Here is a 26711-nt window from a genome sequence, read left to right on the forward strand (position 1 = left end):
ATAGTACGTTATTTTGGCCTCCCTCTCAACAGGTGTGAAAAAGGCCACCATTTTTGAACGGTAGCGAGGGTCCAACAAGGTGGACAGCCAAAAGTCATCCCTCTGTCTGATGGTTATTATTCGGCTGTCGCTACGCAAGCAACCGAGCATGCTATGGGCCATTTGTGCCAAGGAATGGGAGGGACACCCTGCCTCCATCTCCACAGCATACTGCCACGGTGCGTCTGGGTCCTCTGTCTCCTCCTCCTCCTCTACCAGATGCTCCTGCTCCTCCACTCCTGTCCGCTGAGTGGAAAAACCACCCACTTCACTCAATAATTCCTGAGCACCAATGTCCTCCTCTACCTCCTCCTCTTCTTCCTGTCCTGCCCCCACAGGGGTCATGTGGCGTTGAGATCTGTGCGCCACGTCTACCGCACCCTGACCAGCCATTGTTAACAGCATTTGTTCCAGGACGTGCAACAGAGGAATGACGTCGTTCATCCCATAGTCCTGCCGACTCACGAATAGCGTGGCCTCCTCAAAGGGCCTGAGCAAGCGGCAGGTGTCACGCATGAGCTGCCAATGGCTGACATCTAAGTTACACAGGGGAGTACCTTTATCCGCTTGTAACATCAGGAAATCGGTGATGGCCTTTCGCTGTTCGTAAAGGCGGTCTAACATATGTAGGGTTGAATTCCACCTTGTTGCAACGTCGCAGATCAGGCGATGCTGTGGAATTCCGTTCTGCCGCTGCAGCTCAAGGAGGGTGTGCTTTGCGGTGTAGGAATGGCTGAAATGCATGCAAAGTTTACGTGACATTTTAAGGATGTCTTGCAGTGGGATGGTGGATTTTAGGAACCGCTTGACAACCAGATTGAACACGTGAGCCATGCATGGCGCATGGCACAACCTTCCTTGATGCAGAGCAGACACCATGTTCTTTCCGTTGTCGGTCAACATGGTTCCGATTTTCAGTTTGCGCGGAGACAGCCATCTGTCGATTTCTCTGTTCATTACACTCAGAAGTTCCTCCCCTGTGTGACTACGTTCGCCAAGGCATACCAGGTGCAGCACAGCGTGACACCGTTGCGCCCTGCACATGTGATATGCCGGTCGGGTAATGGGACTTGGCACGGGGGTGGCGGCTGAGGACACGGCGGAAGAAGAGGTGGTAGAGGCGGACATCTTTGCTGGACCAAGGACGTGCAAACGTGGAGGCAAAAGCGGCGTGACCTGTCCAAGTTGCTGGTGCGGCTGTGCCGGCACCACGTTCACCCAGTGGGCCGTAAATGACATGTACTGTCCCTGACCGTAGTTACAGCTCCACACGTCGGCGCTGCCGTGCACGTGGCAGAGACCGACATGCTCAAAGACTGGCCCACCATCTCTTCTACATGTGAATGCAGGGCTGGCACTGCCTTTTTGGCGAAGAAATGCCGGCTTGGCACTCTCCACCGCGGCGCGGCACAAGCCATCATTTCTCGGAAAGGTGCTGAGTCCACCACTTGGAAAGGGAGGGACTGCAGCACCAGCAACTTGGACAGGAGGACGTTCAGCTTCTGCACAGTCGGGTGCGTGCTCGCAAACTGTTGTCTCTTGGAAACGGATTCCAAGAAAGACTGCTGACGGAATCCGTGAAGAGGAGTAGCGGGAGAAGGAGCATCTGAACGAGCGGAAGATGCCAACGAGCGACAACTCCCCTCAGCAGAGGTGTTGGAGCCTTGACTGGCTGATAGAGGGCGATTGACGTCGGGTGACGGAGCAAGTAACGGAGCGGGTGATGGAGCGGGGGCTGGGGCAGGCAGAACCGCTGTATCTTTATCACGGTTTTCCCAGGCCACCGAATGGCGACGCTGCATATGCTGACGCAACGCTGTAGTCCCAACATGAGCCCCCTGGCCACGCTTGACTTTCTGGCCACATAGTCGACATACGGCTACGTTTACTTCCTCGGGCGGCTTGACGAAAAATTGCCACACCGCCGAGTAGGAAACTTTGCCCCCGCTACTCCTCACTGGCTGACTGCTACTTCCTCCGTGCACACCGGCGCCACTACTGGCCGTGGTGGTAGGCTGCAGTGGAGCTGGTGCTCTACTCCGTGGCCGTTTGCCTCCACTGACACTGCTGCGACCCTGCTGCCTCCTGGGCAACCCACCGACTGTTTTGCTCGCTGCCAAGCTGGCACCCTCTTCTCCTGATGATGCGGAAGCAATAGCCTGATGACGACGAGGCTGCCAAGTGCGATCAGCCTCATCATCAATTAGGGTCTCCGCGTCACTACTAGCCCCCTCGGCTGCCTGTGGGTCAGGAGACAGACCTGTCTCTAGACCGGCTACCTAGCCACTCTCCTCGCCAGTACTTCTTCGCCTGGCTGCTGAAGAGGCGGATGTCTCCCCCCGTTCCTGACCGCCCTCTGTTAGCTCTTCCTCACTGTACAGTGGGGCTGAGCCCACAGCATGCGATACTTCGCTTGGTGAGGGAACACCAAAGGACAGGGGCAGGTAGAGGACACGTGATTTCAGTGGGCTTGCTCCCGGGCCATGCCAACTAACGGTTGTGTCTGACGTACCCACCGACCGTTGGCTGTAGGTGTCAGAGGTGACCTGGGAAGAGGAAGACGACCGAGCCAACCAATCGATGACGGCAGGGTTGTCGGTGGAGACACGACCGCTGGATGACACCGGGAGCACTGGCCTCTGGCTGCGACTAGTGCTGCCTCGACCCCTTCCTCTGCTGCCACGTCTGCTCGCTCCTGAAACATTGCCTCCTCTGCCACTCCTCTGCGTGTTGTCTGACATACTCTTTAATTCAACGATTCTGTGTCCCTGAGTAACGATTCTGTGTCCCTGAGTAACGATTCTGTGTCTGTCCCTGAGTAACGATTCTGTGTCTGTCCCTGAGTAACGATTCTGTGTCTGTCCCTGAGTAACGATTCTGTGTCTGTCCCTGAGTAACGATTCTGTGTCTGTCCCTGAGTAACGATTCTGTGTCTGTCCCTGAGTAACGATTCTGTGTCTGTCCCTGAGTAACGATTCTGTGTCTGTCCCTGAGTAACGATTCTGTGTCTGTCCCTGAGTAACGATTCTGTGTCCCTAAAGTCTCTGTGGCCCTAACTCTGTCCCTAATACACAGAGGTCTGTCTCTCTTGAATGACCGGAGGCTAATGGAGAATTCTAAGATGGCCGCGATTTATAGCTCCACCATTACACAGTGCTGGCTGGCTGCTGATTGGCTAATGCGATCACGTCATGAATGAATGCATTATGGGTCAGCGCGCCTTGTCTGCGCGCCTTCCCAGAGATCCCCGCTCCGTCGCCACACATGTCGCCGCCATTTTTGGGAAAATTCGATTCGTGCTTCCGAAGTTTGCTAATTTTCGGATTCGGCGCGAATCGAATATTTCCTAATCTTCGAAACGAATTCCACTTCGTCATGTTCGATTCGCTCATCTCTAATTTCCACAATGCATGCTCATATGAAAGGTGGCCCATCACACCAGCTTATATAATGTGCATTTCTGGTCGTTGCATTGATCCAGTGCAGTTTCATCGTGTGGTGTATTACACTTGTAGCTTTTCATAGCTCATGCCTGTGTATATGAGCAAAGTACAGTGTATCTCTTTGTTCGTAACTGATCCGACCTCTTATCTCTCAGATATTGATGAACAGACAGGCAAATTCTACGGTAACATTGCATTGTGCTGTTCTACATTTATAAAGCTTCTCCAACTTTCCAGCAAATAACATAAGGTTTTCACTGCCATTAGTGGTATTCTTCATGGTAGTTGGTGAAACCTAATTTGACATTGTGACAGGTCTGTACAAATAGAATGTACATTTGTGAGAATGTACTGACTGTGAAGGTATAGCTTTCAGGGAGTGCCATAAGCTCCTCATAGAAGGAACATATGACAACCATTTTTGTGTAATGTTTCTGCTGTTTTTATAACTGAATAGTTAGTATGTCTGTATAAATGTATTCTAATCAGTGCCACTGTCAAAAGTTACTGGGACCTTTTATAGAGCTCACACATCAGCCTTTTCGATTTTCAGATTCGTTCCAGACTTAGAAGACATAGTCAATTTTGAGGAGCTTGTAAAAGAGGAGGGTCTGTCAGAGGAAACTCAGAAGGCTGCAAGGTAAGATTCATCTCTACTGAATGTGATCCGTTCTAGCAGCACACTGATTGGTGAAAATGTATAAATAACATTTGACAGTCAATGTTTCATCTGAGTGTAATGCAGTCATACTATACTTATTGAATTGTATTTTTTTTTATAAATCTATAGACAGCTGGACTCTGTTCTGAGTGATCTCACCCGGAATTCAGCAGAAGGTACAGAGTATTTCAAAATGCTTGTGGATGTGTTTGCTCCTGAATTTCGCAGTGCAAAGAACATTCATCTCCGAAACTTCTACAGCATTGTTCCACCTCTGGTGTGTATTAAACATGTTTTATTGCTGTGCTTATTGCTGATTTTATGTTTGTGTTAGAGTGAGCACAATTTCTAGCTTGCTGGTTCATTGAAAGGCTATAAAAAAAACTCTCTAAAATATGTGCTAAGCAATGAGTGATGGTCAGTACATAATTTTTCATTATTTTATTAAAAGTAACTTCAGTATTATACTCATAGAAAGCAAAAAACTTTTCACCTTTGTTATTTTTCAATGGATTTCCTTGTTCTCAAATTTTGTGCTTGTACTCTTGCAACCAGTGTCCCAGGTATATTAACTGATGCAACCAGTAAAAGGCTAAAAGGGAGAGTGCTGAGCTAAATATGTAGTTCTAGGAAATATGTGCTGTGTCATGTCAAAACCTATCAATGCTTCTCAGCTGTTTTCTGTTAGGCCTAGTTCACACTGGCATTGAAAGCAGGCACGTTTGAGGGGTGTTTTTAACGCTCCTCAAATGCCTATGCAAATGATACTATGGACCAGTGTTTCTCAACCTTTTTTCGGTCAAGGCACCCTTTAAAATTATGGACAATCTTGAGGCACCCCATTCTAAAATGTGTAAAATGATTCTAATAGTTTTATATCATACAGCAACATCCACACATGTAGGACACCCAACATTATAAGTGATTTATTCTTCTGAAGCAAATACACTTTTGCACACAGGTACTGACTAGTATTCCAGTGTTTCTCTTCTCCCTCAGTTGTTCTCAATGTGACCCCAGCACAGATGGCGAGGTGCAGGGGAGATTCAAACTAGGATGCTGCGCAGGCAACCGACATCCTCATCGATTGATGATGTCATTGGTTGCCAGGACGCCGGCGGCTAGAAAGTCCTAAAGGTGCACAATGAAAACCTGTGACTTTGTATAACAAAAAGGCAGGCTTCTTCCACCTGCTCGCTTGTACACAAGTTTAGACATTTTGCTAAGGCACCCCTGAAGAAACCTCAAGGCACCCTGGATGGGAGAGGCTGCTATGGACAGCACACAGTGCTGTTCACTTTGTCAAAATATGAAAATCTGTAGTATGTCACTTTCCATTCTTTTATTGTGCAGGTTGGTATTCAGTGCTGGAAGCCTGGCACCTGATAGTTTATAGCATGTTCACCTGATCCAAAAATTATATGTATCGTTTGGGGTACCTCTCAAACTTTCCACTTTCTTTCAAACTCTAAAACTTCATCTGATACCTAATAACACTTGATCTAATCCTCAAACTTGGCATGTAACCCTAACCACCCAACCTTAAAATCTGAACCTGAGAACCCTTGGTCCCATAAAACCTTTCCTCAACCCCAAGCCCCAACTCTTCAACTTTTACGTTAACCTCTTCAAATCCATAATTCTTTACATCACCTTTAAACCCAAAGGACCACTTCACACAGCAGTAGGTATCAAAAGTTTCCTTTTTCTGTGCCAAGCAGCAGATGTGCCATGATGTCAGTGGTAAAACCACATTACTTGCATTCTTTATTATCATTCTGACAAGGCAATATATATTTTTAATTTACTATAGGTACTTATTGCATTGTCAATTTACACAGCGCTATATATATATATATATATATATATATATATATATATATATATATATATATATAAAAATATATATTTTATACATTCACATCAGTCCCTGTCCTTAAAGTGGTTGTAAACCCAAAAAAATCAAAATTGAACTGAACATTGTATCTAACTCAGCAGTGCACCTCAGTTTGGCCAGGAAAACAGCATCCTATCATCAGCAATCCACTCCGCTCTTCTACAGTAAAAAATTCCGACACCTGAGTAAGAAAGGTGTCGCCACGCCCTCCTCCCCTCCTTTGAATGACAGACTTAATGAGGTGTCTCACGCAGCCGCAGCTTGAACATGGAGCCCCCACTGTCACTTGCTCTCCCCTCCTCTCTCCTCTGGACCTGCAGCATTGCCATCCAACAGACTTACTGGGCATTGAAAGTGACCGGCCGATGTGCGCACTGCTATACTGCGCTAGGGAGAATGCCAGGGGTGTGTACAGCTGGGAGGGGAGTCGAGTGACATCATGACTTCTCCTGAGCTTCAAGCAGTGTACACGCCCACAGGCCAGCAGATATTCAGCAAGCTAAAACAGGAAGACATGGAAAAACTGAAGAACAAATAATGTGCTTGTGATGTTCATTCTACAAATTGTAAGGAGATGTGCGTGTTTGATATTGGTAGATATTGGATTTACAACCACTTTAAGGAGTTTACATTCCAAGGTCCCTAACTCACATTTTTGCTTACACATACTAAAGCCAATTTTAGACAGGAGCCAGTTAACCCCTTCACGCCGGCCGTATGCATATATGTGGCTTCTCGGAGTGTGGCCCTTAACACCGAGAGGCCACATACAGTTTTGTTCAAAATAATAGCAGTCAGACATCACTAACCTGATCAATCACTGTTTTTGGTAGAAATGATATTTCTACATGGCAAATAATTTACTAGCAGGTGTAGTAGAGTAATAGAAATCCAACAGACCCAACAGTCATGACATGCATGCTGCTGATTCTGTGTAATTGAATCACTAATTGAAAGGGGCATGTTCAAAATAATAGCAGTGTGGAGTTCTATTAGTGAGGTCATTCATTCTTTGAAAAACAGGTGGCAATTATTGCCCTTATTTAAGGAAGGAAGGCAGCAAATGTTGTACATGCTGGTTACAGTGCATCTCTCTCTGAAATTCAGAGGAAAATGGGTCATTCCAGACATTGTTCAGAAGAACAACGTACCTTGATTAAAACGTTGATTGGAGAGGGGAAAACATATAAAGAAGTGCAGAAAATGATAGGCTGCTCAGGTAAAATGATCGCAAATGCTTTAAAATGGCAACCAAAACCTGAAAGATGTGGAAGAAAGCGAAAAACTACCATTTAAATGGATAGAAGAATAGCCAAAATGGCAAGAACTCAGCCAACAATCAGCTCCAGGAAGATCAAAGAAAGTCTAAAGTTACCTGTGAGTACTGTTACAATTAGAGGACGCCTATGTGAAGCCAAGCTATCTGCAAGAAGCCCGCGCAAAGTCCCACTGTTGAAAAAAAAGACGTGCTGAAAAGGTTACAATTTGCCAAAGAGCACATTGACTAGCCTAAAGAGAAATGGCGCAACATTTTGTGGACTGATGAAAGTAAGAATGTTCTTTTTGGGTCTAGTGGCCGGAGACAGTTTGTCAGATGACCCGCAAACACTGAATTCAAGCCACAGTACACTGTGAAGACAGTGAAGCATGGTTGCGCAAGCATCATGATATGGGGATGTTTCTCATACTACGGTGTTGGGCCTATTTATTGCATACCAGGGATCATGGATCAGTTTGAATATATCAGAATACTTATTGAAGAGGTCATGCTGCCTTATGCTGAAGAGGAAATGCCCTTGAAATGGGTGTTCCAACAAGACAATGACCCCAAACACACCAGTAAATGTGCAACATCTTGGTTCCAGACCAACAAGATTGATGTTATGGAGTGGCCAGCCCAATCCCCGGATCTTAATCCAATAGAAAACTTGTGGGGTGACATCAAAAATGCAGTTTCTGAGGCAAAACCAAGAAATAGAGAATAACTGTGGAATGTAGTCCAATCATCCTGGGCTGGAATACCTGTTCACAGGTGCCAGAAGTTGGTTGACTCCATGCAACACAGATGTACAGCAGTTCTCAGAAACAGTGCTTATACAACTAAATATTAATTGATTCAAAATCTTCAAACATTTTTCAGTTTATATAGTGAATGTTTGAGTTTGTAAAGAAGAATACAAACACTGCTATTTTTTTGAACAGTCTAATATTCACTTTTCTTCAATTTTTTTAGAGGAACAACACAAATTTGATATATTTTTCTTCATGTTTTGATTTGGAATAGAATGTGTAGTGTTCCCAATGCATTTGTGTGTATGGAAATAAAAGCTATTAGAAGGATTTTGAGCTTTATTCACTTTTTTCAACACACTGCTATTATTTTGAACACAACTGTATATGCATACCAGAATGTAGGCAGAACTGTGCCAAGAGCCTGTGCCCTGCTCACTCCCGGCACAGTTACCGGCGGCTTACGGAAAGCTCCAAATCTCTGCATGCAGTTGGGAGCTTTCCGTTCATGCGCCCACTGTGACAGCCAATCATGGCAGTCACATGATCAGAAACCACGTCCTGCTTTTCAGCATCTGAAGCTCTTTAAAGGGCTGGGAGACACCAACACCATGGGGTTAACCTACCAGCATGTCTTTGGAGTGTGGGAGGAAACCGAAGCACCCGGAGGAAACCCATGCAGGCACAGGGGGAACATGCAAACTCCATGCTGGCAGTGCCGTGGTTGGGATTTGAACCGACTATCCTAGTTTTGCCAGACAGAAGTGCTAACCACTTAGTCACTGTGCTGCCTTGTTTAATTTTTTTTTTTTTTCCTTTAGACGCTTAACTTTGTTGAGCATTCTATAAACTGTAAGGAGAAGCTCAATAAGAAGAACAAAGTTGGTGCTGCTTTTACTGATGATGGCTTTGCAATGGGTAAGTCGTACTTCTTATTCCATGGTGAATCTGCTAGACAATATGTAAACATATATTTGGCGAAGACAGGTCTTTTTGATGTATGCTTGGCAGCTTCTGGGGCCCTTGTCTTCAGTAAGCTAATACCCATATATCCACGTGTTTTACATGCAGGTGTTGCATACATCTTGAAACTCCTGGATCAGTACCAGGAGTTTGACTCGTTACACTGGTTCCAGTCTGTGCGAGAAAAGTACATGAAGGAGAAAAGAGCCGTTTCCAAACAGCAGAATGTACAGTCTAATAATCAAGATGAAAAACTGCTCCAGACAATGAACTTGACACAGAAGAGGCTGGACATTTATCTCCAGGTACACATTCTTTGTTTTTATAGATTTTATTCAAATAACATAATTATTGCTTGGAACACAAGGGCCTGACCAGTAATTGTTTCAAGTGTGTCCATTTGGAAAGAGGAGGGTTGTAACCAGCTAGATCTTCCTGATGCGTGCACACAGCCTCTGATCTGTAGAGCTTTTTTGGAACCTGAAATCTAAGACGTCATTATACAAATAATGATTACAAGGAGATACCAGTCCTTCCTTGGCAGTGGATCTTGGCTTGTTGTGTGCCACCTCATGTGCCTTACTACTGGCCATTATCTGTAATAGGCAGTCTTTCTAGTCCATTAGAGAAACAGGCCAGAGCAGAGCATGGAGTTTGGTTGCTGTTTTCAGGTAATGTCCTGCATTTCAGGGGTAATGGGGCTACTTGTATCAAAGCTATAGATATGGTGGGAGATGGGGGCAAATGTCCCCAAATCCTTGGTAAAGGGATTTACTGGTACCACACCCCTTGATTGAAACACTGTGAATGTGACCCTAACCAAAAAAGCTAATGGGGTTTTAAAAGTACCATACTATACATTAGAAAACACTCAGCAAGATTACTTTTATTAATTAAATTAATTAGAAAAACCACCATAATGGTGGAACATATCATTAGAACACATAGGGCATATTGGACCCGAATACAAAGACAAACAATATTACAAAATGCAGCCTACTAACACATGTACTAACACATGAAACAGATTGAAGCTCAACATCGTTGGTACAAAATAGTACTTGTAGGTTGCTCCAACATATTTGATACAGTTGAACGCTTATTCGTTACTCCAACGCGTTTCACGGGACAAGGCCCGCTTCTTCAGGGAGACAAGGTATAAGTTTTTAGAATCAAGCAAAAGTAGGCCCAAAACATGTTCTAAATATATAACCATTACAATACTCAAGAAATGGAATAAAAAACTGTCAGCATTTTCCGGTTGGTAATATTGATGACTGCACATAAGGCCAATGAAAGACAACTCAAGCACTTGTGTTCTGGGAGGACGTCATACGACGCCTTCCCAGAACTGGGTAACCCTGCTGTAGTCGTTATTTGTCTATAACGCAGTTAGCAAGTGGTTAACACACATGTAGATTTCAACATCATTTTTCTTTAATGTAGAAGTAATCCTGTGTTTAATTTGTATAGGAGTTCGAACTACTTTATTTCTCGCTGAGTAGTGCAAGAATTTTCTTTAGAGCTGATAAAACGGCGGCTGAAGAAAACTTGGAGAAGAAAGAGAAGGAAGGTGAGTGCAAAGTGTGCTGCTGAATTAGTTTTTCTCTTATGTTGTGCCAGTCACCAGTTAGACCTTCCAGACTACATAACCAGCTCACAATATACTGCTTTTGAGTGAATTTATTTCTTTTTCAGCACTTGCAAGAGGTTTTGTGTGCTCGATTTGAAATGCTAATGGTTGTGTTTTATTTTTAGGGGTTCCCTTCCAAGGCTTGGAAAGGAATGTTTAAAATTGGGATAATTTCCATACTACATCCAGATATGGAAATCCTAAAGGACAGATTAAATATTCACACATAAGGGGAGGCTGCTCAAAAGATGTGCATTTAAAAGTTCAGGTTGTATGGCTTCAAATCCAACTCAGTGTTGGTTCCAAGGCATATGCAGGATGAAATGTTCAATTTGTCAAGGGAGGATTCCGTGGAAAGGAGTACTTGCCTTAATCCATGGTTTCACAGGCTTCCTTCTCACATGTTTCAGTAGTTTAGACAGGTCCCTCAAAACTACTTTTCTCTGGTCGTGTTGCTGCTCCTCTCACCAATGTTATCACATACAGCGCAAGACTAGCAGCCACCACTGGTTCATGCATTGTACCTGATGGTGCAAAGGCCCACCCACATTCCGCGATCGAGACAGGAGCTGCAGGTGCCATGGGATTGTGAATTGAGGCATTATTCTGGAATCTTTGTTGTCTTTTAGTGCTACACCGGCCACTGGAATCCTCATCATCCAAAACTTCTGTGTGTGGCAAAGCAATACTGTTCACTTTGTAGGTTCACCCATCAGCCGCTATGTCACTAATACGTCTCTTCAGAGCTGCAGGGAAATACTAGCAACAGAGCAGGTAGCAGAAGGAATCGCCACACACAGTTCTGGATGCAGGCATACACCACAACTGTGTTGGATGATGAAAATTCCATCAGCAAGTGTAAGATGCTAGAGAGCAAAGATTCTATGCATCATGGACTGGAAATTTTTATTATTCTTTTTCAGGCTGTCTTTATTTTATTTTGTTGGTTTTAATTGGCGGGGGCATTTGAAAAAAAGGTTTACCTGCATTCAGAAATACTCTGCATGGCTGCTGGAAGGTGTACCAATTTACTCTACATAATGACTTTTGAGTGCAGGGCACCTGTGGCTACCAGTAAAATGTGGAAATAGAAGGATGAATCAGAAATGAACAACCAAGGCAAAAATGTGAGAACTGGGAGTAAATATTAAGGCCTCGTGCACACACAGCGTTTTTGCAGCCACTTTTAGGAGCGTCAGGCGGTTTTTTTTTTTATTGCTTCCAAACGGCCCTCCATATTATCCTATGTTTCCATTCACACATAGACTTGTAGAAGCTTTTAGCAGCAGTAGCATTTACCAGCAGGAGGAAGAACCCAGGGTCAGTGCGTAATCAGGGCAGAAAAGACTCTTGACAACTCCTAAACTCTATTAAACTCTCCTAAACCTTGGGCACCAGCATTTAGCAGTTTTTTTTTTTTTTTTCACTGGTTGTTAAGGAGAGGGCCGGGATGCCGCTCACCCTGTCCTTAACAAATGAGTCATCAGCTGTCAGCCTGTGAAAGAAATGGCAATCCATACCAGACCCTTTGGATCGGGTATGGATTTCAAGGCAAACCCCGCGCCAAAAAAAAACAACAAAAAAACGGTGTGGGTTTCACCCCCCCCTAAAGCCATACCCAATCCTTATCTGAACATGCAGCCTGGCAGGTCAGGAAAGGAGTGGAGGGTGATGAGTGAGTGTACCAGGCAACTTGCCCTCAACATGCATGAGGAGTGCTTTGGGGGAGGGCCCCCCCCAAAGCACCTTTTCCCCATGTTGAGGACAAGGGCTTCTTCTCCACAACCCTGGCCGGTTGTGGGGGGCAGGGGGCTTATCGGAATCTGGAAGCCCCCTTTAGCAAGGCCCGCCCCCCCCATTTGAATGAGTATGGGGTACTCCGTCATCAAAAAAAGTGTACAAACTAAATAAAAACACAAGTTTTTGCAAGTCCTTTATTGAAAAATCTACTTCGGGGGGGGGGGGAAGGCGGGGCATTTTTTTTTTAAATAAAGGACTTGTAAAGGACTCAAAAACTTTTTTTTTTTTTACACTTTTTGGGTGAATGGGTAGAGTTACTATGTACCCCATATTCATTCACATGTGGGGAGGGATCTGAGGGCCCCTTCTTAAAGGGAGCTTCCAGATTCTAATAAACGCTCCACTTGCAGACCCCCACAACCACCAGCCAGGGTTGTGGGGGATAGGTCCTTGTCCTCATCAACATGGGAACAAGGTGCTTTGGGGGGGAGACTCCTGCCCCAAAACATCCCCCCATGTTGAGGGTATCGCTCCTGGTATGGTTCGGGGGCACGCCCCCTCACTCATCTTCCCCCATCCTTTCCTGACCTGCCAGCATTTTTTTTTTTAATTGCCAGCAATGTGTTTTTTGTTTTCTTTTACATCCAGCTTTCAGCGGAGAACCCCGCTGACAGCTGATGACCTATCTGTTGTTAAGGATTTCCTTAACAACAGCAGCCCCGCTCCTTAGCGCTGAAGCTACTAAACGTAGCTTACACACTAGGCTAAACGCCAGCAAAGAAACGCCAAAAACAGTGTGTGTTTGTGCAGTGTTTCTAAAGCAGTTTTTAGTTTTTCTAGTGTGCATGAGACCTAATGAGAATAGAAAGCATGCACAGCACATAGGCCACAGGTAGAGTGATTCATGATGGTGAACAGTGGATTTAAAGATTACATGAATAGCACAGTCTGACCAGCATTTATTTGTTTTGTAGAGTCTTCTAAAGCAGATGACAACATTCCAAATAATTCCTCAGCTTCAGACTCCGTTATGAAGTGAGGGTGCTTTAGAGCTCACCTCAGTGCCCCAGGAATATCTCATCTCTCAGCTTGGATGCGTTACATGCAAGAGACTGGAAGCAGACATTGCACTTCACACACAGCTCTGATCACTGTGATTCCAAGGAACATAAAGTGTGTGCACAGTTATCCAATGTATACTGTGAAAGCCATTAGGCAGAGCTAGGAAGTGGACTGCAGATATTTTTGGAAAAGTAATGTGTGTCTCCTTACTGATTATAATGTAAACATCTCAGAATGCAGGGATCCTAAGACTGGAACAGCCACAGACGGATGCGACGCAGAAGAGATTCTTCTTGTTGAAATTCACATAAATGAAGTTGCAGACCTATATATCTGAGAGAAGGTTATCAGTTTGTATATGTGTACATGTGCACTTTTTGTACATCATTTAAGTATTGTAAATGTCGTATCTTCATATGTAAAAATGTATAAAATATATACATTATTTCAACCTGTTAACGTGTCTTCTTATTCTCAATGTGTTTCTTCATGTTGAGGCTCTTGTAATGTGAGAGTTCCAACTAGAGAAACTCCAACCTTATCCAGGGCTGTCTTCCTTCGCACTCAGTGCTGATCCCCTTTCCTCAATACATTAAATAGCTGACCTGAATCAAGAACGCAGTTAAGGGCTTCTGATTTTTAATTTGCATGGTTATTCTGGTTCAGTAACTCAATGAAAAAAGAAAAAAACATTTACAATCACTTTAAGAATTGTAAGCTGCAACATATTAAATGTCAAGTCTTCCATTCACTTGCTGTTTTATAAAAGCTTGAAGTGGTATTAAACTCAAAACCAAAAATGTAATATAATGAAGCGTACCAATCCTTAGATGTGGCAGCAGCATTCGTTTTTTCTTTTTTTAGGCTTTCCCCCCCCTCTGTTTTCACTTGGTGATCTGGCTATTCATCGAGAGTGCCCCCACTCTCGATGAATGAGCACAGGGGCACCTTAGGACAGCAGCAGTGTTAGTCTGGGGGGAGGGGAGTGTTTAGATTTAGATGCACTAACATATTTAAGTAAAACTCCAACTCACTTCAGTTACAGCAAGTTTTTTTTTTTCTCTTTTGGGATAAAGGTTTTACGTAAATGAATTAAAGTTGATCATTGTAAGCACCCGTCAGTGGTAAATGGTTTGTCTCAACACAACTGGTGCAGTTGAAGGAGAGCTTGTTGTGTTGAAAAACTGCAGACTTACTGGCCAGATCACCAATTGAAAATAAAGGAAAGAAAGTTTAAAGACGAAATTTAGTGAAGCCATCATATCTAAGAATTGGTAAGCTGCAATATAATGTTTGCTTTTGAGTTTAATACTGCTTTATTAGTTCATTAGTCATTAACATGATGTGACAAGTTCATGCCATGTGTGGCTACCTATACGTTTTTGTAGTGAACAGGTTTTGGTAATGAAAGTTTCAATTATTCCTTTCTGTAGATGATTTTTGCTAGAAGTCCATTGACTAACATTTCTAGGTTTCATTTCTGTGCCCCTTTGGCTATTTTGTGTACAGGTTTTTGATGATCATAAATGTTTAGTCCTTAAGAGACCCCCTACAAGTAATTTGTTCAGGGTTTCTTAATTTTCCAGAGGAATTTTAGTCTGAGAAATAAACCAAAGGTGATATATTAAGGAATATTGTGAGTAGCTCACTTGCTGCCTGTCATGTTCATCCCCTGGCTTAAAATGTAAGCTCACCTTTTCCCAAAAAATGAGAGTGAACTAATACCTTACACCCTTCCCATCCTCTTGATCCCTGCTGCACTTACCTCCAATTAGCTGTCACTGCCCATGGGGCCGGTGCCGTGGTCTGTGGATTTGAAAGCCTTGCTTTTCATTTCTTAAGGTTTTCAGGATGGATCAGAACAATTCTGACTGGTCACGTGCTAGGGGTTATAAAGGGGCTAAAACATAAAAATAAAGTTTTTTTGTTTTTTTTTTTACACCAAACTGTAATTCATGATTGCATAATACAATTGCAGTATTTATATATAAATGTGGAGCAGGGCCAGATCAATCAAAATGATAACCCAGTCTTGTAGATTACATAGGTGCGCATATTTCCCTGTGCAATCATCAGAACTCCATGACAGCAAGGTGATGTGCTCTTGATACAGAGAAGACTTAAAAATGACAGCAGTGTGACACTGGTTAATACAGGGAGAGTCATGATCTTTCAATATAATCTGCAGGACTGAGCTGTCAATTTGACAGCTCAGTCCTGCACAGTGGAAGAGATGACAGAGCAATGCAAAAGCAGGAGGCTCCCAGCTCCATCCCCCTCAGCACCATGCCCAAGTCCAGTTCATCTTCTGTTTACAATGAAATGTAAAATCAATGACACGTATTTAGACAGCCTGTCAGTGATGACAAAATACAGAAATCTGAGTAGAGCTTAGTTGCAAATATTATTCAAATGGTTCTCACTGAGAAATGCAAAGTCTGTGCTATTATTCAAAGTTTCTTTCCCATGCCAGCAATGGTTAACATTTAAGTAACCAAAATGCATAACAACTGTTTACTTTTCATTATGGGACTGTTCATTTTATTTTCTAAACATTAGTGGAGTCAAATCAACATTCATTTTGAACTGCAGTGGTGAGAAGATTCAAAGGAATAGAATGGAACATTTTTCTTAAATGAAGTAACGGTGTATATGTTTTTGATTCGGGGAAAGTCATTCATTCTTAAGTCGAAATTTTTGAACATTTGTTAAGTCATGCTATGTACTGAGAATTTTCAAATGTTTGTATGAAATTCTACTAGTGCCAGCTTTAGGGTAAGCATTGTTTCACCTACTCTGTAGACGCAATCATTTTTCTCAGTAGAATGGCAGGTGGTACGACGCAGTGAAAGAACATTACCACTGCCCAGTCCAGTAATGTAATCCTAAGGTTATGCAGGGAAGTGTTTTGTGGTCACATCTTGGTTACTGAATGAGATTTAGCATTCTCAGTGGCTCTGTCATGATAGGCCAGAGCTCCTGGGAAAGCTGCATGCCACCTAGCAGATGGTGGGCACCATGTGAGGAGTTCTACAGTAATCTTGAAATGACCACACTGGGCTAGGCAAAGGTAATGTTGTTCCAAACTTCCGTGAATGCTTTCCACCATTTTATCAAGCGTGTGGAAGTCTCCCTAAAAAAAAAAAAAATGCTACTCCCAGAGCCACAGAACATTGTCCTTGATACGCTAGCATTATCCACAGCAACATAGACTTCCTGGTGGCATGACAACACCCTGACAACAACTAGCTCTAATGGCATTCTCTCCACATGCAGATGTTACGGCGCTCCCTCTGATAATTTCCAGTTTGACAATCTCTCAGATCACAGGGTAGACCTGTCCAATAATATAGCATGGTAACATAAGACACTCTTTGTATATAGTAACACCCTGCTAACAAACCTGCCCTTAAAAATTTACCAGCTGCAGGTGTGCATGTTGAACTGTTAAGCAGAACTCCAGAAATGTAGTCGCTTTTTTAAAAGGTGTTTTTTTTTTTTTTTGTTTTTTTTGTAGGTAGCGTACATGAACATACAGCCATAGGCACTTGTCACTTTTTAAAAACTTGCTGGCTTATAATGGTTTAAAGTGCTTGTACAGGCTGGACATTTTTTTTTCCCCTTAATGCATTCCTTGCATTAGGGGAAAGAAAATGCCCCATTACTTGTATTGCCCCCATTATGTCTCTTCTCCTTACCCGAGTCTTTTCTCGATCCTGTGCTGTACCTGCTTGAGTGGCTCTCTCCTCCCTCTACTCTCATAGGCAGCAGCAGGAGCCATGGTTTTTGTTTTTAAGTGATTGTAAGGCATCCCATTTCTATATGAAGTCCAATGAGGTGTATGCTACCTCATGGACTTCTATTATTTTATTTACAGTTTATAACTACTGCACAAGTGACTGCAGAACTGAATCCCAGTCCTGTGAAGACTGAGATTGAGCTTTGAAGTCTTTTGCAGCAGTTGCTTTCTTATTCTGGGTCACAATCCTGCGCAATGTTCGTTTTGTCTCTCGGTCAGTTGACCATGTTGACCCATGATTATGCATGCCTCACAACGTCTGGGTATGAACCTAATGAGACAACAGATGGTGTCCTGGGGTATTTCCTCCCAGATATGGACTAGGGCATCACTGAGCTCCTGGACAGTCTGAGGTGCAACCTGACGGCGTCAGATGGACCGAAACATGATATTCCAGAGGTGTTCTATTAGATTTAGGTCAGGGCGAGCGAGGGGGCAATTCAATGGTATCAACTCATTCATTCTCCAGGAACTGCCTGCATACTCTTGCCACATGAGGCCGGGCATTGTGCACCAGGAGGAACCCAGGACCCACTGCACCAGCGTAGGGACTGACAACGGGGCCAAGGATTTCATCCTGATACCAAATGGCAGTCAGGATGCCATTGTCTAGCCTGTAGGGGTGTCAAACTGGCAGCCCACCAGCTCTTGAAAAACTAAAAGTCCCATCATGCCTCTGGGAGTCATGCTTGTAACTGCCAACCTTGCAATGCCTCATGGGACTTGTAGTTTGGCAACAGCTGGAGGGTCACAAATTTGACTCCTGTGCTGTAGAGGTCTGTTTATCCCTCCATGGATATGCCTCCCCAGACCATCACTGACACACCACCAAAACAGACACGTTGAACAATATTACAGGCAGTATAACATTCTCCATGATGCTCCTGTTCCTCTTTGTACAAAGGAGCAGATACCTGTCCTGCTGATGGGTTAATGACCTGTCAAGCTCTCCTAGAGTAACTGCCTGTCTCCTGGAATCTCCTCCATGCTCTTGAGACTGTGCTGGGAAACCCCACAAACCTTCTGGCAATGGCATGTATTGATGTGCCATCCTGAAAGAGTTGGACTGCCTGTGCAACCTCTGTAGGGTCCAAGTATCACCTCATGCTACCAGTAGTGACACTGACCCTAGCCAAATGCAAAACTAGCGAAAAGAAGCCAGAAAAGATGAGTAGGGAAAAAATGTCTATGGCCTCCACCTGTAAAACCATTCCTGTTTTGGGTGTCGTCTCATTGTTGCCCATCTAGTGCGCCACCTGTTGTTAATTTCATTGACATCAAAACAGCTGAAACCGATTAACAACCCAGTTAATTAACTGATCAGATCAATATCCCAGGAGTTTATGCTGATCTCTTCCCTTGCCAATGTAATAGGAATTTTGTAATCTGTAACAACCTTGGCTTTAACTCACAATTTTTGTGAATTCATAGAGTACCATACGATCAGCACTTATCAGCTGACATTTCACACACAAATATCTTTATCAAGGTTTCTGAAACAACTAGTGATGTATAATTCATAGTATAACACCTGAAAGTAAAATAAGCAAGACCATCACATTTTAATTTTATTAGTGCAAAAGGATAGTGGGCTTAGATTCCAACCATATAATGTTCACCATTCCCCAGGGTGGTGCTGGATTATTAGAAACATGTACATATAACAGATACATCTTCTGCATTGTTTCCTCACTACTAAATTCCATTTCACGACAGACATTCAAGATTTAAGACTTCTGAGACAGTAGAAATAATTGATTGAACACTTAAATGATTAGCAAGTTTATGAAAAATTCCAGTAAGGTATAAAAATAGAATACATTTTACTGTTAATTGGTCATTGTTCTTTACAAATCAATCTATATGCATATTATAGTGCAGAAATGGCCATCTGTATTCATTGCAAATGCTGAATAACTATTCCTTGTAGGAGAAGTTTATTGTATATCTAATATTAATCCCCATTCAGGCATTTTTTTTTTTAAGCTTTGGCTATAATGGGAATGGTCAAATTGCTTGTATTGCTGGCTTCTATCTCCACTTGTAAGATTTCCCCTTTTCCCTGGCCCAGCAATCTACAGGATGTCACTGGAACAGACAGCGTGTGTGAGGAAATCTACCCAACTGGGACACAGAGAGCAATAGGAATACTTACTCTACTAAGGCCCCATGCACAATGAGCTTTAAAAAAAAAAAAACGCTGTTTATGGCATTTCACTTTTTTTTTTTATTTCAGCCTGTAGAAGTATTTCTATGTTAGCCTATGTGGCCATGCACATTTGAGCAATTACAGCCATATTTGAAGAGGAGTGTTTACAGGCTTAAAAAAAAAACATAAGTGCATTTGTGAGAGAAGCTTTCGGGCACATAAAACTAGATGGGCTTAAATGTGGAGTTTAGGCATGTTCAGTATTTTCAAGTGTAAACTGATTATAGTTGAAAAAAAAATATGAGCAGAAGGGAATGTTTTGGGATAAATGCATGTGAAATACAAGTGTTTTTGTGACGGTTTTCTGGCAGAGGTGTGGGTATATTTTCAGGCTCCTAGTGTGTATGGACCCTTAAAGTTTAAGTCTTGCTCAAACTCTTGTCACTAGAACAGGAAGTGAGCGAAAAAAATCTCTCTAATCAAGCCCAGATAGCAGCAAAACCTGACAATCTTTCCACACTCTCTCCCAAAAAAAAAAAAGAAATTCATCACCTATATATTGTGAAATTTCACAACATACATTAAAAAAAAAAAATCTCTATTCAATTCAAATCAGATAACGCATTTTTTTAGAAGGCTCACAGGTCTGACAGATAAGGCCTCTTATCTAAAGAAAATATGTTCTTGCCAGTTGCCACAAGTGATATTTTTGTTTATATCATAACTGCAAAAATAATTGTTGAAATCTGACTGTATGGACAGCAAAAATACTTGTTTTCATAAACCAATTCATGAGCTCATATGGTTCATTTTATTTTTTTGTACCTTGAAAATCGAATAATGGTGCCCTTGGTCTTGTTTATAATTGCATGCTTTTTACATAGTTAGTATTGTCTTAAAGTATACTTAAAAAAAAAAAAACTTTTTTTTTTTTTGGATGGAGTGAAGAGGAGGGATTAGAACATCTGTTATGTTTTTACTGGTTTCTGTAGCCCCCTTAGGGAGATTCACCCTCTCTGTGTCTCGTACTATTGTCACCAAATGTGAAAGTAAAAGAAAATCCCATTGTTTGGAATGTCACCAGAACAGAAGCAGAGGAAAAAAAAAAAAAATCTTACAATGGAGGCACTAGTTCTGGTGACAACCAGAGATTCTCTCATTTTGGGGATTTCTTTTCACTTCCTATTTTTGGCTTTGGGACAGGAAGCAAAGGGAAATCTCCCCAATGGGACATATGGGGGATGGGAACCTGACAAGCATTATAACCCTCTCTTACTCTACCCAAAAGAAAAAAGTTTTGCCTTAAGTCCTACTTTGGGAATAAGTAGATACAAATCAAGCTATATTTTAGAATCAAAAATGCTTTTCTCTTTGATAAAAAGAGATCTACTGTTACAGTCAATAAAGAATACCAATTCTTAAGAGCAGCATTCCATAGCACCCAATTAGAATTCATGCCTTTGATTCCTCTTGTATTGAATTGTAATGTAACGTGTCTTCCTTCATTTTGTAAAGCGCTGCGCAAATTGTTGGCGCTATATCAATCCTGTATAATAATAATAAAAATAATAATCATGCTGAAGCCAGATCAGGACAAGAAGAATTCAGACTGACTGAAATACTTTGTTGCTCTTATGAATTAGTATTTTAAGTTAAAAAAAAAAAAAAAAAAAGGAGAAACACAATCTATCATTTTAAAATAAATCTATATCAAATAAACAAAAAGTGTCACATGAAGATGGCCCTCAGAAAGAGCCCCAGAAACCAACAGTCACTGAACAAGGCAAGGGTTCTGGTTGAGCTGCTAATGGCAAAATTAACAATACATCTTAAATGAATACAAAAGCATTCTATTATATATAATTTCTCTTAGAAATGAACAAATAACGGCTTTTTCAAGATTACGTCAAAATGTAATCCACTTGCACTTTTATTTTTTTAAACTTGATTTTAGTTTGACGTCAAGAGATGCTTTCAAAGGAGAAGTCCAACTTTGTTGTGTCATATTCGAACATGCCAAAGCTACAACGTTGATGTACTGTATACGTTGTTAAGAAAATGAATCTGCTAAGAGATACAAGATGAGCCACCTGTTATCTCCCTGTTTAGCTCTGGCCTTGCATGATCCCCTATGTAAAGCTATTAACAGTCATACGCATGAATCATTTCTATTTTATGGTACACACTTAGTTATTTTGATTAAGTTGCCTGCCCACTCACAGACAGAAAAATGTAAACACTGGAGAGGGTTCAATTAGGAGTACTCGGAGTAAATAAGCATGAAAACCTATATCAGGCATCATGCGTGGCCTTCACCCGTTACCTATCAAGTGACTCAAGAAACAACTGGATACATCTACTAAAATTTCAAAGAAATTCTGTATTTGTATGGTGCTGAGACACAGATATAGTAAACACTTCATATGACCGGACCTCAGAGAATCACATTGGCTTTAGCATCACAGTGTTTACCAGTATTGAGAAGGTCTGTGATAATAGGCTGCCTGCAGCAAATTTATGGAATCGAAAACATTCAACACCAATAGGTGGCCCAATTTTAGCTCTAAAGTAATTATTATTTATTGTCTTTTGTCAAATGTACTCAAAGCGTGGATCTGCCACTACAGAAAAAATACCCATATTACATGAAATGATTGAAAATTATAAGCACAGATATTATAGTATCATATATGCATGCACAGAAAAATGGACAAAAGTGTTAACTTTTGGGTATCTTTTCAGGAAGATGGACAGAGATGATCTCTTCTCTTCAAAATTATTAACAGGACTACAAAAATTTGAAAGAAAATCTCTGCATTATGCTCCTGGAGAGGTCATTGTTATTTATGCCATATTCATATTCTATATGTAAACATCCGTAACCTGTTATTGATAAGGTTATAAAGAGCACATCCAAAAGTTGCACTTAGGGTTTATTGAGCTGTAAGGATGCAGGGCCATCAAAGTACATAAATATTCATGGTGTACAGCATTTCATACTGTATATATAGCTCAACTGATACTAGGAGCTCAAAATGCTTACAGGGGCAACCTCCTCTACACATGAAAGGGCCACACACACACAGGAGCTGATGAATTGTGGGATTACCCTATTTGTGTGCAAAGCTGCATTCCATGATGTGGACTCGCTCACAAAAGATGAAAAGGTCCCTCAGCTCCTGTGATCTTTTCAAGCACAGACAAACGACCCCAAAGCATCATTCCATTTAAGTTGGATACACACAATGTTTTTTTTCTTCATTCAACCAGTGGGTTGAATGAAAAAAAAAACTCAAGAGATTCCTGCAACCACATAATAAATGTGGATGCAGGAATCTCCCCCGGTGCGCTCTTGTATTTGAGAGTGGGGACTCCCACCATCAGAATACACTGATCAGCACTACAGCAGCTGATCGAATGCTGGTTTTCCAGCAGGACCATTTGACAGAAGCCAGTTTAATGACCAGTTTCTGTTGGTCAGACAGGATAACACACAAATCAAAATTCAAACATTACAGCTGAACTGGCCAAAAATCAGTATGTGTGTACTTGGCTTTAGTCTACCTCTGAATAAATATGTACAGTGCTGACACCTTGCAGGTATGAAATGACTGCGCAGTACCAGCTGAGCACCAATCACCCTGTACGGAGCAATGCTCAGATCAAACCACAAATATGGAATCTGAGCATAAAATCTTTATGGAATTAACCGATTATATATGAACTAATGATAAGGCTAGTCATGTTGGTATCATTAAGTGTGACTTACATTACCAATCCAATTCAACTGTTCTGCCTACCCTGCCAGATTTACAATACAGACTTTGTCACAACTGGTATACAATCCCTTATATTGATAATCAAAAATTACCAGCAGAAAAATGTATTTCAACAATGTGGAATCTAGACATTTCACCAACAATCAAAGCAGCCTTGAGAATGTATAGAAGGATTTCAGAGATGCTATTTAAGCTTCAGATTCCAGTCCTTCTTCGGATGGTTGAATTTCATCACTGTCTTCTGACTTGACATTCAGAAGAACAAACTTGCCATCATTTGACAGGGGAACTGACGACATAAGTTGTGCCAATGCTTCTGGGTCCTACCAAGAAAATATTGTTAAAAATTCAATTTATACAAATTGAGAACAAGCCACGTTTATAGTAAGCTACTTCCTGTATATGTATTTTGTACAGTTGAGCAAAACTTTGTAAGCAATCTTTAGCTATGTGAGCTGCAGCCCAATTGTCAAACCATTATTATACAGTATATTCAAGATTTAGTAGTAGAATATAGCTTTGCTTATACACCTTTAGCTGACATCACACATTCTACACACTGTTTCTAAATCTGTTAGACACACCCTTCAGTACTTGGAACATATAAAACCAATTGCTCTTGGCATTTTAGGATTTCCAGCAGTCGTACTCTCTGCTTGTACAAGGTTTCAGTAAAGTTCTTTGTATGTTTGACACAGACACAAGAAAGATAATTTAGGACAATGTTATGAAAGTGTCAGGTCTTATGTCTCATTGGCACATCAAACATTTCCCTGCACTCTCCCACTACAAAAATTCCTCTCTTGCATGTTTGAAATGTTGAAGCAACAGTGAGTCCTATTATTAAGCCACACAGTGATGTAGTGGGTGCAAAATGCTGGCCCAATAATGGCAAGTTTGAGATCAAGATTTCTACTTACTGTTGGTAGTCCCCATACATGTGCCTCATTATGAGCTTATAAAAATGTGTACATGTTTAGCAGAGTCTAATTGTCTTTGGTTTTCTGCAGTCAGTGCATATCCACACTTACTGCCTTATAAGACAATACAGAATGGCTCCAACCTACTGGGTCTCTTGTGACTCTGCTCTACAGAAAGTGCACTGCTCAAAAAAAATTAAAGGAACACTTTGAAAACACATCAGCTCTCAATGGGGAAAAATATCATGCTGGATATCTACTGATATGGGCTGGGTAATGTGTTAGGAACATAAGGATGCCCCATCGTTTGATGGAAATGAAAATGATCAACCTACAGAGGACTGAATTCAGACACTCCGAAAATCAAAGCGAAAAAATTATGCAGCAGGCTAGTCCATTTTGCTGAAATTTCATTGCAGCAACTCAAAATGGTACTCAGTAGTTTGTATGGCTCCCACGTGCTTGTATGCATGCCTGACAATGTCGAGGCATGCTCCTAATGAGACGACGAATGGTGTCCTGGGATATTTCCCCCCAGATCTGGACCAGGGCATCACTGAGTTCCTGGACAGTCTGAGGTGCAACCTGGCGTTGTTGGATGGACCAAAACATGATATCCCAGAGGTGTTCTATTGGATTTAGGTCAGGTGAGCGTGGGGGCCATCCAATGGTATCAATTTCTTCATCCTCCAGGAACTGTCTGCATACTCTCGCTACATGAGGCCGGGCATTGTTGTGCACCAGGAGGAACCCAGGACCCACTGCACCAGCATAGGGTCTGACAATGAGTCCAAGGATTTTATCCTGCTACCTAATGGCAGTCAGGGTGCCATTGTCTAGCCTGTAGAGGTCTGTGCATCCCTCCATGGATATGCCTCCCCAGACCATCACTGACCCACCACCAAAACAGTCATGCTGAATGATGTTACAGGCAGTAATATGTTCTCCGCAGCTTCTCCAGACCCTTTTCTCATCTGCAACATGTGCTCAGGGTGAACCTGCTCTCATCTGTGAAAAGAACAGGGCGCCAATGGCGGACCTACCAATTCTGGTGTTCAATGGCAAATGCCAATCAAGCTCTATGGTGCCGGGCAGTGAGCACAGGGCCCACTAAAAGATGTTGGGCCCTCAGGCCACCCTCATGACATCTGTTTCTGATTGTTTGGTCAGAGACATTCACACCAGTGGCCTGCTGGAGGTCATGTTCCTGGACTCTGGCAGTGCTCATCCTGTTCCTCCTTGCACAAAGGAGCAGATACTGCTCCTGCTGATGGGTTAAGGACGTTCTATGGCCCTGTCCAGCTCTCCTAGAGTAACTGCCTGTCTCCTGAAATCTCCTCCATGCTCTTGAGACTGTTTTGGGAGACACAGCAAACCTTCTGGCAGTGGCATGTATTGATGGGCCATCCTGGAGGAGTTGGACTGCCTGTGCAACCTCTCTAGGATCCAGGTATCACCTCATGATACCAGTAGTCACACTGACCCCAGCCAAATGCAAAACTAGTGAAAACCAGTCAGAAAAAATGAGTAGGGAAAAAAATGTCCATGGCCTCCACCTGTAAAACCATTCCTGTTTTGGGAGTTGTCTCATTGTTGCCCATCTACTGCACCTGTTAATTGTTATTATTATACAGGATTTATATAGCGCCAACAGTTTGCTCAGCGCTGTACATTATAATGGGGGACAGTACACAAGACAGTACAGTAACAATACAATTCAATACAAGAGGGGTTCGAGGGCCCTGCTCCTTGGGGCTTACAATCAAGGAGGGAGGGGATAGTGGTACAGGAGGAAATAGCTGTGGGGGATGGAGTGGAGGAGTTCAGTAATTAGCTGAGGGCGGGGTAGGCTTCCCTGAAGAGATAGGTTTGCAGAGTGTGCCTAAAGGTGAGGAGAGTAGGTGATAGTCTGATGGATTGGGGTATGGAGTTCCAGAGGATGGGGGAAGCCCTGGAGAAGTCCTGGAGACGGGCATGGGAAGAGGAGACCAGGGAACAAGAGAGTAGGAGGTCTTGTGAGGAGCGGAGAGTACGTTTTGGGTGGTATTTGGATACCAGATCGGTGATGTAGTTTGGGGCAGTATTATGAACAGCTTTATACGTCAATGTTAGCATTTTGAATTTTATCCATTGGGCGATCGGAAGCCAGTGGAGGGATTGGCAGAGGGGGGTGGCAGATACGAAGCGGTTAGTAAGGTGGATGAGTCTGGCCGCAGCATTCAAGATAGACTGAAGCGGGGATAGCCTGCGGTGAGGTAGGCCAGTGAGGAGGGAGTTACAGTAGTCAAGTCATGATATAATAACGGAGTGAATGAGTTGCTTAGTGGTTTCCGAGGTTAGGAACAGACGTATTTTGGAGATGTTGTGGAGGTGAAGTCTACATGAGTTTGTCAGCGAATGGACCTGGGGCTGGAAGGACAAATTGGAGTCTAGGAGGGACTGATGGTGGTGTTGTTGGTCTTGATAGAGAAGTCGGGGGGGGGGGGGGGAGGCGCGGGCTGGGGGGAAAACTAGGAGCTCAGTTTTGGAAAGATTTTGTTTGAGGAAGTGGAGTGACATCCAATCCGATATATCGCTCAGTAGGCTTGTGATACGGGTGCAGACTGAAGGGGTAAG

The 26711-nt window shown here is 42.7% G+C and overlaps 2 protein-coding genes across 3 annotated transcripts in view; one reads left to right on the plus strand and one right to left on the minus strand.

Annotated features, from left to right (window-relative positions):
- WASHC4 (WASH complex subunit 4) overlaps window positions 1-13899 on the plus strand; it is a 115213-nt gene extending 101314 nt beyond the window's left edge. The window contains exons 28-33 of the mRNA XM_089651845.1: window positions 4036-4122; window positions 4273-4420; window positions 8872-8968; window positions 9122-9318; window positions 10487-10586; window positions 13361-13899. Coding sequence (XP_089507971.1) covers window positions 4036-4122; window positions 4273-4420; window positions 8872-8968; window positions 9122-9318; window positions 10487-10586; window positions 13361-13425 — 694 coding nt within the window. The 3' untranslated portion in view covers window positions 13426-13899. The remainder of the gene's footprint in view (window positions 1-4035; window positions 4123-4272; window positions 4421-8871; window positions 8969-9121; window positions 9319-10486; window positions 10587-13360) is intronic.
- A 4903-nt stretch (window positions 13900-18802) lies between these two features.
- APPL2 (adaptor protein, phosphotyrosine interacting with PH domain and leucine zipper 2) overlaps window positions 18803-26711 on the minus strand; it is a 100530-nt gene continuing 92621 nt past the window's right edge. For both annotated transcript variants that reach the window (XM_089651848.1, XM_089651846.1), the window contains one exon: window positions 18803-23498. In XM_089651848.1, coding sequence (XP_089507974.1) covers window positions 23364-23498 — 135 coding nt within the window. In that variant the 3' untranslated portion in view covers window positions 18803-23363. The remainder of the gene's footprint in view (window positions 23499-26711) is intronic.

The sequence above is a fragment of the Staurois parvus genome, unplaced genomic scaffold (assembly GCF_062004578.1).
Source record: "Staurois parvus isolate SC_StPar_1 unplaced genomic scaffold, SC_StPar_1.0 ptg000025l, whole genome shotgun sequence".
Taxonomy (NCBI): Eukaryota; Metazoa; Chordata; class Amphibia; order Anura; family Ranidae; genus Staurois; species Staurois parvus.